This window comes from Rhinolophus hipposideros (genome assembly GCF_964194185.1).
Source record: "Rhinolophus hipposideros genome assembly, chromosome: 8".
In the NCBI taxonomy this organism is placed as follows: domain Eukaryota; kingdom Metazoa; phylum Chordata; class Mammalia; order Chiroptera; family Rhinolophidae; genus Rhinolophus; species Rhinolophus hipposideros.
This window is the reverse complement of record NC_138054.1, coordinates 26,403,407-26,420,974: the sequence shown is the minus strand read 5'-3', so window position 1 is coordinate 26,420,974 and position 17,568 is coordinate 26,403,407. Positions and strand designations below refer to the sequence as shown.

Genomic DNA, 17,568 nt, shown 5'->3' with positions numbered 1-17,568 from the left:
AGGCACATCTTGGGGTGGCTTGGTCTGAACCACCCTGTAAGTAAATGTGGAACTAAGTTATGAAGCCAATACTGGCAATTATGTCATTGTCTAATGCTACAAATTTGTCAACTACCAGTTTTTAAAACATCTTTTTATTTTTTTGAAGACTTAACTGGCTTTATTAAGCCATTCGTGAATCAGGAAGTTTCCTATCTAGCAACTAGAAGGGCACTTCAGAAACATCTATACTGAAATATAATTCACGTATCATAGATATAATTCAGTGTACAATTCAGTGGTTTTGGTATTTCCACAGTTGTACAACCGCAATTTAATTTTAGAACATTTTTAGCACCCCAAAAATAAACTGCATACTCATTATCTGTCACTCTTCCTTTCCTCACCCTGCTGCCCTAGGCAATATTAATCTTCTTTCTGTGTCGATGGATTTGCCTTTTCTGGACTTTTCACATAAATGGAATCATACGACTTGTGGTCTTTTATGACTGACTTATTTTATTAAGCATAATGTTTTCCAGGTTCATCCATGCTGTTCCACGCATCATCTCTTTATTTCTTTTTACTGCCAAATAATGTTTCATTGTATGGCTATGCCACATTTTGTTTCTTCATTAGTTAATGGATATTTATGTTGCTTCCACTGTTGGGCTGTATGACTAATGCTGCTATGGACATTTCATACGCAAATTTTATGTGAACCTGTGTTTTCATTTCTCTTTGGTATATACATGCAGGAGTGGAAATGTTGGGTCATATGGTAACTCTGTTTAACTTTTTGAAGAACTGCCAGACTTTTTTTCTGAAGAGGCAATACGTTTCATATTTCTACCAGCAGTGTATGAGGGTTTTAGTTTCACCACATCAGTATAACACTCGTTATTATCTTCTTTTTTATCATAGCCATCCTAGTGAACAGGAAGTTGTATCTCATTGCGATTTTCATTTGTATTTCCCTCATGGCTGATTTTCATTTGCCTATTTGCTACATCCTTTGTCCATTTTTCCTTTTTTTTTTTTAAATTTATTGGGGTGACAATTGTTAATGAAATTACATAATTTCAGGTGTACAATTCTGTATTACATCATCTATAAATCCCATTGTATGTTCACCACCCAGAGTCAGTTCTCCTTCCATCACCATATATTTGATCCCCCTTACCTTCATCTCCCTCCCCCCATGCCCTTACCCTCTGGTAACCATTAAACTATTGTCTATGTCTATGAGTTTTTGTTTCTCATTTGTTTGTCTTGTTCTTGTTTTGTTTTTGGTTTATATACCACATATCAGTGAAATCATAGGGTTCTCTGCTTTTTCTGTCTGACTTATTTCGCTTAGCATTATACTTTCAAGATCCATCCATGTTGTCACAAATGTTCCTATATCATCTTTTCTTACCGCCGAATGGTATTCCATGGTGTATATATACCACAACTTCTTTATCCATTCATCTGTCGAAGGACATTTTGGTTGTTTCCATGTCTTAGCCACCGTAAACAAAGCTGCAATGAACATTGGAGCACACGTGTCTTTATGTATAAATGATTTCAAATTATTTGGGTAGATACCCAGGAGAGGGATTGCTGGGTCATATGGTAATTCTATTTGTAATTTCTTGAGGAACCTCCACACTGCCTTCCATAGCGGCTGCACCAGTCTGCATTCCCACCAACAGTGTATGAGGGTTCCTTTTTCTCCACAGCCTCTCCAACACTTGTTACTGTCCTTTTATTTTTAATTTTTAAATAATTAACAAATTTTCAACTACAGTTGACATACAACGTTATATTAGTTTCAGGTGTACGACATAGTAATTAGATATTTATATAACTTATAAAGTGATCATCCTGATAAATCTAGTACCCATCTGACATTTTTTGTTCATTTTTCAATTGGGTTATTTGTCTTTATGTTATCAAGTTATAAGAGTTCTTTATATATTCTGAATATTAGATTCTTATCAGACATATGATTTGCAAACATTACTCCCATTCTAGGAGATGTCTTTTTGCTTTCTTGATGGTGTCATTTGCAACACAAAAATTTCAGATTTTGGGGGCGGCCGGTTAGCTCAGTTGGTTAGAGCGCAAGGTTGGGGTTCAATCCCCACATGCGCCACTGTGCGCTGTGCCCTCCACAACTAGACTGAAACTACTTGACTTGGAGCTGATGGGTCCTGGAAAAAAACAGGGTCCTGGAAAAAAACACTTAAAATAAATAAAAAGTTTAAAAAAATTATTTAAAAAAAACAATTTCAGATTTTAATGTAGCCTAGTTTAATCTAATTTGCTCTTGTCACTTGTGCTCTTGGTGTATACCATAGATAAGAAACCGTTGTCTAATCCAGGATCACAAAGATTTATTCTTATATTTTCTTCCAAGAATTTTATGGTTCTATGCTTGCTTGCTTTTCCCTTCTTTTTTTCCTTCCTTCTTTCTTTCCTTCCTTTCTTCCTTCCTTCCTTCTTTCCTTCCTTCTTTTCCTCCTTCTCCTCCTTCTCCTCCTCCTTCTTCTTCTTCCCCTCTCCTTCTTCTTCTTCAGGGTTTATTGAGCCACATGCTAACCAGAAAAGGACCAGGTTCTGTGGTATAAAGTCTAAATCACCAGCAGCAGCACTAGGTGGAAAAGTCAATATGTCCCTGGTTTTATTCTGTTAGCTCTTACATTTAGGTCTATAATTTGTATTGAGTTAATTTTTTTGTATAGTGTAAAGAAGAGATACAATTTCATTCTTTTGTGTGTGGATATCTAGGTATCCCAGTACCATTTTGGGAGACTGTTCTTTCCCCCATTGGATTGCCTGTACGTATTTGTTGCAAATCAGTTACCCATTGTTATGGACTCAATTGTTTCACTCCAAAATTCGTATATCGAAGCCCTAACCCCCAATGTGATATTTGGTGGTTGTACCTTTGGAAGATAATTAGATCTAGATGAGGTCATGAGGGTTGGATCCTCACAAGAGGAATAGTGCCCTTATAAAAAAAAGAAGAGATACCAGAGAGCTTGCTCGCTCTCTCTCTCTTCAATGTGAGGACACAGTGGTAAGGACACAAGCCACGAAGAGAGTTCTCACCAGAACCTGACCATTGTAGTACCCTGATCTTGGACTTTCAGACTTCAGAACTGTGAGAAATAAATTTCTGTTGCTTAAGCCACCAGTCTGTGATATTTTGTTATGGCAGCTTCAGCTGACTAATACACATAAACGTTAGAGTTTATTTCTAGTCTCTTAGTTCTATTCCATTTGTCTCTATGTCTGTCCTTAATGCCAGTGCCAGTTTTCAGTTTGACTTTTATGATACATCAGTTGGATTTTTGTGTTTTTATGTGCTGGAGCCTAGGTGTTTTTTTAGATGCTAGTCTTGTAGCTATTTGCTGACATATTTTTTGTCTATAATCAAAATCATGTTGACTTTAGTATGGAAAATTTTTCTTGGGTGATTAAATTTTAAGTATACTTGTGTGATTTGGCTTATTTTTCTTTATTTTGTTCTCTAACTTGAATGATCTATTTTTCTTTATTTCAGAGTTTCTTATATGAAGCTCCTCTAAGCATAAATGGAAAATTGCCTAACCTGAACTTCTCGTGTGTAAGAACAGCATGACATATATAATTTAAATAGATACCTTAAGAGCAATGAAGAAAATCATTATTATTTTCCAGTATAGATCATAGGTTCATCATTGAGTTCCAACTATGAACTTTAAATGTATACTTGTTTTTTTCCTAGTAGATGGTATAGTGGCTTTGTTGTAAGAGCAGGCTCTGTCATCAAGCTGGGTTCACCACTTCTAACTGTATAAACTTGAACTAATACTTACCATTAATTTCCTCACCTGAAAAATGGACATAATAACAATACTTACCTCAAAGTGTTGTTGTGAGGGTTAAATGAGATACTTATAAAGCACTTAGCACAGTGACTTGGCATATGTTAAGCACTGAATATATTTTAATAAATGTTATTCATAGTAGTATGACCTATGAAATGGTACATTTCTTCTGCTATTGAGTGTACCTTCATGTGTTCACCAGCCTGGAGGCTCTCTGAACCCCATCCTTTAGAGTTTGTATGGAGGCTTCATTACATGGGCACGATTGATTAAATCATTGACCATTGGTGATTAATTCACCCTTTCCCCTCCCCAGAGGTGGGGGGCACTGAAAGTGACAACTCTAATCACATGGTTGGTTCTCCTGGAAACTATCCCCTCCTTAAGGGCTTTCCAAAAATCACCTCATTTAATGTAAACTCTGGTGTGGTTAAAAGGAGCTTGTTATGAATAACAAAATACATTTATTTCATCTTTATCTGTCTGGAGCTGTTTCAGGAACTGGTATAGGAAATTACAAGGGTTTTAGGAGCTATGTGCTAGGAACAGTGGACAAAGACCAAATACATGTTTCTTATTGTAAATCACAATATCACAACACCCTTGTTGAAAATCAATTGCCTGTAAATGTATGTTCTGGACACTCAATTCTATTCCACCGATCTGTATGTTCACCCTTATGCCAGTACCACACAGTGGTGGTGATTACGGCTTTGTAGGAAACTTAGAATTTGGGAATCCTCCAGCTTTGTTCTTTGTGAGGATTGTTTTGGCTATCTGGGTCCCTTGCATTTCTATTTGAATTTGAGGATTGAACTGTCAATTTCTGCAAAAAAAGGCAGCTGGAATTTTAATAGGTATTGCATTGAATGTGTAGATCAGTTCAGAGTATTGCCATCTTAACAATATTAAATCTTCCAATCCATGAACATAGGATGTTTCCATTTGATTGCTTTCAGCATTGTTTTATAGTTTTCAGCATACAAGCCTTACATTTTTTTTATTAAATATATTCCTAAGTGTTTTATTTTTTTCATCTATATATTATAGATGGAATTACTTTCTAATTTAATTTTGGTTTGTTCATTGCTAGTGTATACAAATACAGTTAATTTTTGCATGTTGATCTTGTATCCTATAACCTTATAGAACTTAACAGATTTTTTTTTTAGTGGATTTTTCTGTACACAGGTTTTGCATCTGTAAATAGAGATAGCTTTATTTATTCCTTTCCAATCCAGATGCATTTTATTTTGTTTTCTTGCCTAATTATCCTGGCTAGAACTACTCCAGTTACATGTTGATTAGAAGTGAGAGCAGACATCCTTTCCTTGCTGATCCTAGAAGAAAAGCTTTCAACCTTTTACCATTAAGTATGATGTTAGCTATGGTGTTTTAAGATGTCCTTTGTTAGGTTAAGCACATTCCCTTCTATTCCTAGTTTGTTTAGTGTTTTATCATACAGGGTGTTAGATTTTTTTCAAATGCACTGTTTGTGTTTTTCAAGATGATCAAGTAGGTTTTTGTCCTATTGATATGGTATCTTAGTCCATTCAGGCTGCTATAATAAAATACCACAGACTAGGTGGCTTATAAACAATAGAAATTTATTTCTCACAATGCAGGAGGCTGGAGGTCTAAGATCAAAGTGGTAGGATTCTGGTGAAGGTCTTCTTCTGGGTTGCAGACTGCTGACTTCTCAATGTGCCCTCACATTGTGGAAAGAGGCAGAGGATCTATTATTTGGAGCTTCTTTTATAAGGGTACTAAGTCCACTCATGAGGGCTCAACATTTGAATTTTGGAAGGACACAAGCATTCAGACTATAGAACATGGTGTATAACATTGATTTTCATATGTTTAACTACCCTTGATTTCCTGAGATAAACCCCAGTTGGTCATGGTGCGTTTTATATATTGCTGGATCCAGTTTGCTATTATTTTGTAAAGGATATTTTCATCATTATTAATAAGGAATATTGGTCTATGGTTTATTTTTCCTGTGATTTCTGCATCTGCTTTTGTATCAGGCTAATACCTCACAGAATGAGTTGGAAAGTGCTTTCTTTTATTCTTTGGAAAAGTTTGTGAAGGATTGGTGTTAATTCTTCTTTAAACACTTGGTAGAATTCACCAGTGAAGCCATCTTGTCCTAGGTTTTCCTTCGTGGGACGTTTTTGGTTACTAGTTCAATCTCTACTTATTATAGGTCTATGCAGATATTCTGTTTCTTCTTAGGTCAGATTTGGCAGTGCATGTCTTTCTGGGAATTTTTCATTTTATTAGATTATCTGATTTGTTGGCATTATATATTTTTAACATTAAAAAATTTTATAGAGTACTTTTAAAACTTGCTGCTATTTTAGATGGACTTATCTACAGTTATTCCAGATTTAAAAGGTTTTGAAATTATGTAATTATACTAGATGAAAGATGCCTATTTGGGAAACTAGTTTTAAAGAATCACCATTATTTTTATTAATATTTTATATTTTGTCTTTTAGGATTATATACTCATCAAACAAAAACATAAAAAACTATGAAGAGGAAATTCTTAGGAAAAAGAGTGGGGTACCACAAACAAAACATGACTTCAGTTTTGGAAAATATACTGACAATGATGGAAGACCATCTATAGAGTTCTTAGGTAAAAAATCACCTGACTGTTCTCTTCTGAAGCACGAAATTCCAGATGTTATCAGCAATCGGGAGGACAGTTTAATTTCTACTGGTGAGGCATTTTATTTGTGGATTTATATAAACTTTTATAATCATGAAAGTAATTATATTCTGATACAGTTAGAGAAAAACATACTTCAAAAATCAGCTCTGCTGCTCTTTTTATAATAAGTAAATGAAAGTAAATATAATGAAAGTAAATTTTTTATGGATAAATGAAAATAATAGTATGGTCAACTCCCAGTTTTCCCAAATATTTGAGATGGAGTTATTATGAATAAATACACACATAATTCACAATTCTTCTTTTAAGCTTCCACATGTCATCATCCTTATTTAGATGTATGCCAATAAAAGCTTTAGCAGACTGTAGAATCAGTTGTGTTATAATACAATATATGTATTCCTTAAAAAGCACCATTCAACATGAAAATCACCATTACTTGTCATGACACAAAAAAATTACTGAAAATTTTGTCATGACACATTTTAAAAAGATAGGCACCCAATAAAAATGGTAGCATTGTTTTAAACATGTTAAATGGTTAAGAAATACATAAATACTATAATAAATATGGCATTTGACCTTGACAAAGACCTTTAGTTTGTTTGTGGAAGTTGGTGTCACAGGGGTTTCAGCTTGTGAATTATTGTGAATTGGTAGAAGGAGGATTTTAAGGAGAACAAACTTTATTACTCACAGAGCATCTTAATGTCAGTTCCCAGCCCCGATTCCCATGAGGCTATGTGGTGAGGGCCTAATGTTACCCTTCACATGCAGTGGGATTGTACTGTAGGAGACGAACACCTAAATCGGATTTTATAGGATTCTGGCAGATTTGCCCATACGCCTAAGCAGAGAGAGAGAGAGAGAGAGAGAGAGAGAGAGAGAGAGACAGACAGACAGACAGACAGACAGACAGACAGACAGACCTTTACTTTGGAAGGTAAATAAATCTCTCGTGAGGGGAGGGCAAGGTAGCTTCACTACCCTGGAGTGTAAGGGAATGGTTTGGTGGGGGTGGGAAGGAGAGTCTCTAAATGTTTCTGGAGCATCACAATATCTCTAGTTACCAAAGCATGTTTGCTGTTTACTCATCCTTTATGCAGATTTTCCAGTGCTCTGCTTAGAAAGGCCAGATCATACAGAAATATAAATATAGTCAGAGAAAATGGTCTCTCCACAGTTGGTTGAAACCCGTCTAAAATCAGATGGGAATTTGTAACACCGTATATGGATGGGTGTGGATCATAACATATACAGGGAACTGAGGTTTCTGGTAGATATTTTAGGCATTTATGTGTGTTTTGTATAGTCTTACATGGCTCAGTTCAGCTAGTGAAGTTTTCTACATTGACCTAGTGTTTCTCATGGATGAAATTGCACCTAAGCAAATGAAAATTTCACATTATGCTCAGATTGTTCCCTAAAATATCAATTGTGTTGGCTCAAACTTACGTTTTCAAAACAAGTACTATAGCAGAATTGAATGTATATAAAAGTATCAGTTAACTAAAGGATTTTATTATTGATGTTTAGTGCAACAACAATAACGAAGTGATTTAAGCTCAGTTAGATTCCTCTTATATACATTCACCATACCTAATTATGGTAAATGAATGAATGTCTATTCTAGGCTTGAGATAGATCCATTTATATATTTTATCTCCTTTAGTTTCAGATAACCCTAAGATATAAGTGGTTATAGGTTGATTTTATAGATAGGATTCTAAGACTCAGAGAGTATAAGGGGCTTTCCCAAGGTCATACAGATCGAGCAGTTGGCAGAGCTGGTATTTGATACCCATTTTTCCTGCCTCTAGTCTAAAGCTCGTCTGTGGCCCCACTACAACCCATATAAGTAGCCAAACAAGTTGAAAGTATAAGTAAAAAGAGCCCTTTTACCCCTCAGTCCCTTGCCTCTTAACTTACTTTTTCCATCACTTAGTGGAAAATCCCCGTATTTACCAGTTTAACAGGCGCTTGACGTCCACATCTTATTCACGTCTTTGCAGGCTTTCATACTGTCTGTGCCGCACTCCTTGAAACTCCGTCTGTCTTCTATGACCCTGAACTCTCTAGATTTTTCTCTTCGGCCATTCCTCTGTCTTCTTCACTGGCACATCATCTTTCTGCTTTTTAAATAATTGGTATTCTCCAACTTCTTTGAGTTTCATATCCAACAACTGAGTAGATGTATCTGTTTAAATGTACCTTAAATCTCAAAATTTAACTTGTTCCACACTGACCCAATCACCCATCTCTCCTAACCAGCTCTTTTTTTAAGTACTCTATCATTGTGAACGATATCACTGTCTTTCTACTCAGTTATTCTCTTACCCCTTATTCGATTCATGACCATGTCTATTGATTTATATCCTAAATATTCTTTCTTCTTTTTCTTTTTTTTTAAAGATTTTATTGGGGAAGGGGAACAGGACTTTACTAGAGAACAGTGTGTACTTCCAGGACTTTTTTCCAAGTCAGGTTGTTGTCCTTCAATCTTAGTTGTGGAGAGTGCCATTCAGCTTCAAGTTGTTGCCCTTTCAGTCTTAGTTGTGGAGGGTGCAGCTCAGCTCCAGGTCCAGTTGCCGTTGCTAGTTGCAGGGGGAGCAGCCTACCATCCCTTGCGGGAGTCGAAACCGGCAACCTTGTGGTTGAGAGGACGTCCTCCAACCAACTGACCCATCCGGGAGCTCAGCAGCAGCTCAGCTCAAGGTGCCATGTTCAATCTTAGTTGCAGGGGGCGCTGCCCACCATCCCTTGCAGGACTTGAGGAATTGAACTGGCAACCTTGTGGTTGAGAGCCCACTGGCGCATGTGGGAATTGAACCGGCAGCCTTCGGAGTTAGGATCATGGAGCTCTAACCGCCTCAGCCACCGGGTCAGCCCCCTCCTGCCATTTCTTTATTTCAGGACTTTGGTATCTTCCTTGAGAATTTGCATCCCAGTTAGTTGCCAAGCCTCTCATTGTGCCACCCTCCATTTATATCATATAGAACAATGTTTGTTAATTGCAAGTATGATCATGGCACTCCCTTTATTGAAATTCTTCAGTCGTGTCCCATATCCTTGATACAAATCTCAAATTCTTTCCTGTGGTATAAAGGGAGTTTTTGAACTGCCTCCTGCCTAGAGCTTTGCTGTCTTCTGTCTTCACAACCTCCTCATACCCCTTGAGCTCTTATCTTAATGAATTACTTGGCATTTCCCTTCAAAGAACTATATTTTGTCACCTCCGTGTTTTTGCACTTGCTGTTTGTTCCTAGAATGCCACTCTAATCATCACATTATTTGAGTATCACCTTTGTGCTTGGTTTGGAGGATTGAAGATGCATAAAACACAGGGTGGCCCATTAGCTCAGTTGGTTAGAGTGTGATGCTGATAACACCAAGGTTGCTGGTTCGATCCCCGCATGGGACACTGTGAGCTGCGTCCTTCTTTAAAAAACAAAAAAGATTGAATAAAACAGATAGTGTTCCTGTCCTGCAGTCTAGTAGGAGATGGGTGGGTTATGTACAAAGTGTGATGAGGGCACAAATAGGATACATGTAGCCTGGATTTAGGCTTCTAGAGAAAGCTATGTGGAGGCAGTGACATTTGAATTGAATCCCCAAAGAAAAAGTAGGAGTTAACCAACCTAAAGGAGCATAAGGGAGTGTTCCAGGCAAAAGAACCAATTTGCCTGGAGACAGAGAGAGCCAGGTACATAGCAGATTTGGAAAACTGGAAGTGGTTTGTTGTGAGAGTGGGTTGGAATAGGGGACAGGAACAGTCACAGTAAGAGATGAGCAGAAGCCAGATCACGAAGAGACTTATATAAAGGATGACCCTATATGTTATTATACAAACTGGGACCCTGTTGAGAGAGTGAAAGGCGAAAAATTATTATTGCTGTTGATAATTATTTTATGGCAACAGACATCAACTGGGACTATCCCAAACAAACCAAGACATGTGGCCACCTTACTCATAAACCACTTTAAGGATTTTGGGTGGTACTATTTGTCAGACTTAAAAAATATAAACAGACCAAGTTTAGGGTAGAGTGGGATGGTGACTTAAGGTTGAGGAACATTTTGGGTTTCTGTGATTGTGTTTTTTGATTCTGGTACCACTCCTGACACCAAATGTGTGTATTTTTTTCCCCACATACCAACCAATTCTCCGACACCAACTAGGTATCCAAAAATTCAATTCTGACGCTAATTATCCAGAGTTAGCACAGGCCCAAAGTTTAAAGACACAGTCCTGCAAGACTGTCCCTACGTCAGATGCTAGCCACAAATGGGGTGCGTAGGCTACTGTAGGAGAAGGAAGAGTTCCTTTTACCCTCTTATATTCTGTGGTTAGCCTAAGAATTAAACTGAAATAAGACAGATAAATGGGTGGGGGGAAATGGTTATGATTACGTACTTACTTTTGCATCAGGAGTTTTACAAATAAATGAGCAGGTGGCCAAATGATTGAGGCTTATATATCATTTTAGGCTAAACAAAAGAAAAGAGTTTTGAGCTACTGAGTAGTGGAGGCAAATTATGGGATGGTGAGGGGAGAAAATGTATGGTAAATAAGGGTTGTCTTGTTATGTAGATGAGTCAACTGATGAAAGTAGTTTCTTTGAGGTAAGGAGATATCTTTACAAATGGAAATTTCCTTTATAAATGTAAATTTTCTTTACAAAATGGAAAATTTATACTTTATTTTGGCAGTTAAGGGGAGGTAAAGAGCTTTTCCTACATTTGCTGGTTCTCAATTGTCTTTAGCTCAAACTACTTATGCCGAAGGGATATGCTTTCGGGTGACATTATGGTCCCTTTACTACTCACACTTGTGCCCGGCAACTACATATTTGAGATTTCCCGTTTAAGGTTTAATAATTTGCTGGAATTATATAACTCAGGAAAATGTTTTATTTACATTTATACTATTTGGCTTATTATAAAAGATACAACTCAGGAACAACCAAATGGAATAGACACATAGAGTGAGATATGGGGGTGGGGGAAGGGACAGTATACAGAACAGATGTCCATTCTCTGTCAGGGTACACCGCCTTGCCAACATGTCAATGTGTTGACTGACCCAGTAGCTCTCTGATTCTCATTGTTCAAGCATTTTTGTAACTTAATCTCCAGTCCTCTTTCACTTCCTGTGCGTGTTAGGGATGGAGGGGGCTGTGGGGCTGATAGGTCCTACTTTCTAATCACATGTTTGGTCTTTCTGGTCGACCAGTCCCCATCATGAGGCTGTCTAGGAGCCCCATCCTGAATCACCTCCTTAGCATAAATTCAGGTGTGGTTGAAAGGGGTTTGTTACTGTATTTCACTTCTGGTTTATAAAGACACTCCTATAACTTAGCAAATTCCAAGAGTTTTAGGAGCGCTGTGCCAGGAACTAAGGACAAAGACCAAATATATATCTTTATTATACTACCCTGTGATACATTCAAGCTCAGTAGGTTATTTGAATACATAAATGGGACTCATTTATCAAATTTACTTGGTTTTCTTTTGAAAAGTATATTTTCCCACTGTGTCAAAAATCAGACTCTGATCTTTGAATCATCAAAATGGAGACCATTTCTCCTTGGTATCTCTCATTAATTTATGTGCTTTAAGTTTTCTGTAGGAATATCTAGAAATAATAGGATCTCTCTTCTTCCCTACCTAATTCTGGTTGCAGTTTTATGTTTTTCCTTCAAAAATCTTTATTATGTAGTATTTGATACATTAATTTATTCAACAAATACTTATTGAGGATCTGCTCTATCTCAGGCACAGTTCTAGGTTTAAGGGATACTTCAATGACTACAGTGGACTTCCAGCCCTTTTGGAACTTACATTCTAGTTAGAAAAGGTAAGGTGGGATGGAGACAGATAATAAATATAGCAAAGAAGTTAGAAAGTGATATCCTATAATAAAAATAGATCAGAGAAGGGAGGGTTGGGAGTTGAAGAGTTTCAGAACAGGTCTCCCCAAGATGTGCCACTTTGGCATGTGCTTTATTTTGAGCTGAAGGCAGTTGAGACCCTATGGGCTTCAGAGAACTTTGTACCTCTCTCTTAAATAATTTAAATTGGGGGCCTTTTCCATAAGAGTTTTTATCAGGAATAACTTTATGCCCTATCCCTATGGCAGGGCAAACATCTAGTTACTATATGTCTGTTATTCTTACCTTCCCGTGAATTACTGTTCTCTCTTCTGAAGCTCCAGATACTTTACCTTATTCCTTAGCTCAGGATGTTATTTTTACCTGATTTTACCTTTCTGTCTCTGAACCTCTCATGTGTATGGGGTCTCTGACTCTCTCATGTATATGGAGTTACCATACATATGTATGTAATTAAATTTGGTTATTTTCTCTTGTTAATCTGTCTCGTGTCGATTTAATTATTAGACCAGCCAAAAGAACCTAGAAGGGTAGAGTAAAATTTTTTCTCCCCAACATAGTGCTAGCAATGGGAGTTCCAATTATAGATGGATGGATGGTCAGGGTCAGCCTCATTGAAAAAGTGACATTTAGACAAAATTTGAAAGTAGGAAGAAAATTAGTCAAGTGGATATCTGGGATAAAAACGTTCAAGGCAGAAGAAATGGCAATGCAAATATCCTAACATGGAAACATAACCTGCCATTTGAAGGAATGAGAAAGAGTTTCATGTGGAAGTAAGCAAAAGAGTAGGCAGTGAGGTTAGAGAGGTAATGAATGAGGAGCCCGATCTTGTGGGGCCTGATAAGTCTCTGTAAGTCTTTGGCTTTTAATTTAAAAGAAATTAAAGAGTCGTATGGTTTTGAACTGGAATGGGCTGTGATCTGAATTACATTTTAAAAACACACTTCTGAATGCTTTGTTAAAAATAGATTGTGGGGGTCAGGAGTGGGAGACCTGTTAAGAAATCCCTGCAAAAGTTTAAATGAGAGGTGATGATGGCTTGGGCTAGGGTGGTAGCCGTGGAGATACTCAGTAGTTGTTGGATTCTGGATCTCTTTTGATAGTAGAGCCGATATTGGCATTCTGGTTTACAAACAAATACATGTGTAAGTTTGATTAATGGGAATTTCTCCATGGCGTCCCATTTACTTCAGAGGTTCTGATGAAATTTCCAGGACTGCCTGCGCTGTGGTACTGGGTGCTGTTTCTCTTTCCATACACATGTTTTATATTCACTTCCCACAACCTACATTGTGAATCTTTTGAAGCTGAGAGTTTTTAAGTATTTATTTTCTATATCTCTCCATACTGTGTATAGTACTAAACTCATACTATAAATCCCATTGATTTCACTTGAATTTCTGTTGGTTCACAGATCATTCTAGCCGTAAATTTAGGAACAGAAAGGAATAAAGTAGTAAAAATACCAAAATGGGAAAATTTTCTAAGTCAGTTGTACATTCAGTGGCTTCAATTGTGTTGTATAATTTTGTGATAATATTACCTATATTTAAATGTATATCTGTGTTTAAAGGCATATCTATATTTAAATGTAAGTGGAAATATATATTTCAAAGCAGAAAGTATAGATGATTTTAAAACGTCTTATTTTTAATTTACCACTTAAATATTCCAGTCACAGTTGCTCTCTTTCAGTAGCTAATCAAGATAACTATGCGGAATAACCTTTTGTTAATGTTAGACTATGAATATTTTAAATATGTATAATGTTAAAGAAACTATTTTTTAGTCTTGTTTTTCTCTTTTAAAGATATTTATGACTTCGAACCTGCATCTGAATTAGGAGAAGATCTATTGCAACTTTACGTGAAACATTGTTGCCCAGATATTGATATTTATGTTGATGGAAAGAGTTTTAAAACTCACAGGTAAATAGGCATGTGATTGATTTGGTGTCTTGTTTGTGACAGTAAAGTGTAACAGTGTGGCTGTCATTTTCTGGCACAGTGACTTTCAATCTCTGATTCACACAGGCCCCAGGGGTTCCATGGTGATGCCTCAGGGGTGTCTGACAGGGGACCCGGTGGCCATCAGGCAGGCGCACACATGCACACATCTCTACCCAGGCACGTGCTCGTGTTTCAGCCAGAACAGATCTATGCTTTGCATTGGGTATGAACCTACGATTCCATTAGAAGAAAATATTCGGTTGCCTAAAATAGGTTTGAAAGCCACTGTCACAGAAAATGTAATTAAATGCAGTTTTTAATTTCACAAGCATTATAGTATTGAAAATGATTATTTCTACATGAATGGCATGTATTTTCTCTGAATGCATTTTGGCTCAAAGTCTTTGATTCAAAATGGGTGATTCTCATGAATAGCATTGATTAGGAGGAGGTTTAATATTTCAATGTACTTTTTAAAAATCATTATTCTGCTTTACAATTGGGTTGCTTAGACATTCCAGGCTTTTAGATTTCAAATTAAAGCCTGCTGCCTGTTTGGTCAGGCTCTTTTTTGCAAGTAACTAAAATCAACTTAAAAGAAGAAAAAATTTTAATAAGAAATACAGATTTTCTGTTGGAATTCAAGGGAAAGAAGTACAGCTGGGCCTCACAATGGACTAAAATTGGATCCAGAAAACTGAGGAACCCAGACAGTTCTCTTCCTTCCCTCTCTGTGTTTCAAATGGAATGTTGATAAGTTACTGCTGGTGCTCCTGAAAAGGAAAACCCAGATATTTGCAATGGCAAGAAGGAGTCTGCGGGGTACACGGGGCACAGCCTTAAAAATATTAGCAGTTGGTTTAGATTTCAGGAATCCACCAAGCCAAACTGTAGTGGTGTTTGTGCTTTCAGAAATCATACTGGTTTTGCCAGATAATTGACAGCAGTATACTGCTAAACTCTAGGATTGCCAGTTTCAACCAGACTATTTACCATTCAGAATTTGAACTTTTCACTCTGGGGATATATATTTTTAATTATATGTATACACACATACACATTTTCCTAATATTTATAAAATCTGCATTATGTATAAGAAAATACAGAGTATAATACAGATTTATCAAAGTGTTTTCCATATCATGGTTATATATTTCCCAATTTATTCTGTGTGTGTGTGTGTGTGTGTGTGTGTGTGTGTGTGTATTTCTTTTGGGGGTGGGTCGAGGGCAGTACAATTTTATTTTTAAAATGATTTTATTTTGTGTCCAGGTTTTTCTGGAAACCATGTGGGCATCCTACCAAAGTTCTACATGTAGAGCCCTAAGGCTACTATTGTCATACAGGGAAACAAGACCCTATGACCATTTGCAATATGTCCTCAAATAGTGTGTGTTTGGCCTCCCTCTGTGTGCTGCCTGACAATCGACTGTGTTTTAGGAGCTGGATTTAGAATATTAGGTTGGTATTCCGGGACATCTCTGTCTAGCAACAAAAAAATAAGCTTATAATAACTAGAAAGGCAATTTCCTGAGGGTGTGTTTCAAGAAGATCTGGTTTAAGTTTTCCTCCTTTGTTGTTAGTGCGCTGATGTGAATCACAAGGGCAAATTCTAAATCCCAAGATTACTTTCCTAGTAAACTCGAACATCTCTCTGTTTAGTACATATTAACTTTATTATTCAGTTCAAGGAATATTCTGTCAGTAGTTCCAAAAACACATTCATGTAATGTAGCCTAAAGCCCGACAAAAGAAATTGCTGAATTACTTCTTGTTCTAGGTGATCGATGTCAGCATTTATCCTAATAGTGCTGCTAAAAATCCATTTGTAATATGGCTGCTTTAATTTTTAAATTATATGTACTCATATATTGAAAGATGAGTGCAAGTACTCACAATGACCAGGATTTGTGATCAGAATTACCTTCAGTTTAGGTCTCAAATTTTAGAACAGTTTAGTTTGCTAGTTTAGTATGTCCAAATTGGTGTGGTAATGAGGTAGTTTCTTCTTTGACTGTCTCACTTGCATGCTCAAGTTTCTTCCTCAAAAACATCCCTGTTCTTCCAAGATGATCTCTCCAGTTGCCAGTTGCTCTGTCCAATCTTTATCTTGATCCCCAGCCAATGCCTGGAGCCCTTTATACACTACAATACAGTTTTATACCAGTCACTTGCTTGTGATGGCAAAATTAAGCCAAAGAAGTTATTTATAACAGAGCAGTTAAGAGTGTGTATGGACCTTGTCTGCCTGGATTGGAATTCTAGTTTCACCATCTTTGAGCTGTGTGAATTTGGGCAGGACATTTAACCATTCTGCATCAGTGTTCTTATGAAACATGGGGATTATAAAAGTCCCCATTTCACAGGGTGATTGTGAGGACTAAATTACTTATTACATTTAAGCATTTTGAACTGTACCGGGAACATAGTAAGTACTACATAAGTGTTTGCTATCGTCATCCAGGTGACAGGCCTTTAATACAAGCTTTTGTGAGTTGGTACAACAGCCTATATGCCCTTTACTTGTGTGGGGCAAGCAGAGAAATGTGGTTTGAATCACTTGCATTTTCCCTCAACCCACGGAGGAATAGCATAGCATTATGCCTCCAGGGAAAATCACATTTATTATTTTTTTCAAATCTACACAGACTTTTCCCTCTCTGAAGCACACTTCACCCTTTCCCATATCTTTGTCCATGTTTATTCCAGTACTTCTGCTCAAAGGAGAAATAAATAGAACTCTTTATTTGGAGAGACGGAGGTCATAATAAAAAGAGGACCAATTAGAATTCGTTGATCCCCTTTGTTATGTTATTGCTTTTCTGAGTATTGCTTCCTGGGACACTACTATAACATTATCCTTGTTGTGGACTTCTGTAACGTTACTTATCTACCTGAATCCTCTCAATCACCAGATGAAAATCATCTGGATATTGTACATTTTCTCCCTGCTTGTATTGCCTCCTGTCCTCTGCAGCCTGCCCCTGAGTATCCACCTGACCCACTCTATTACTGATCTCCCATTTTATAATGTTATTTATCATTTTAGTGTTTTCTGAGAAAAATGGAATGTGACATTTTAAAGATGATTTATTTGTTTCACTTCTGTGTTCCATAGTTAAGATTTCTCTTGTGCTGCTTTGTTGAAAAAGCAGAGCAGTGATTCCTCATTTTAGCTTTGCGACATTCCTGATCTGATATCC

The 17,568-nt window shown here is 37.0% G+C and overlaps 1 protein-coding gene across 2 annotated transcripts in view; it reads left to right on the top strand.

Annotated features, from left to right (window-relative positions):
* The window catches only part of BTBD8 (BTB domain containing 8), a 102,314-nt gene that overhangs the window by 7,776 nt on the left and 76,970 nt on the right, over window positions 1–17,568 (top strand). For both annotated transcript variants that reach the window (XM_081056166.1, XM_081056165.1), the window contains exons 3-4: window positions 6,344–6,570; window positions 14,227–14,344. In XM_081056166.1, coding sequence (XP_080912292.1) covers window positions 6,344–6,570; window positions 14,227–14,344 — 345 coding nt within the window. The remainder of the gene's footprint in view (window positions 1–6,343; window positions 6,571–14,226; window positions 14,345–17,568) is intronic.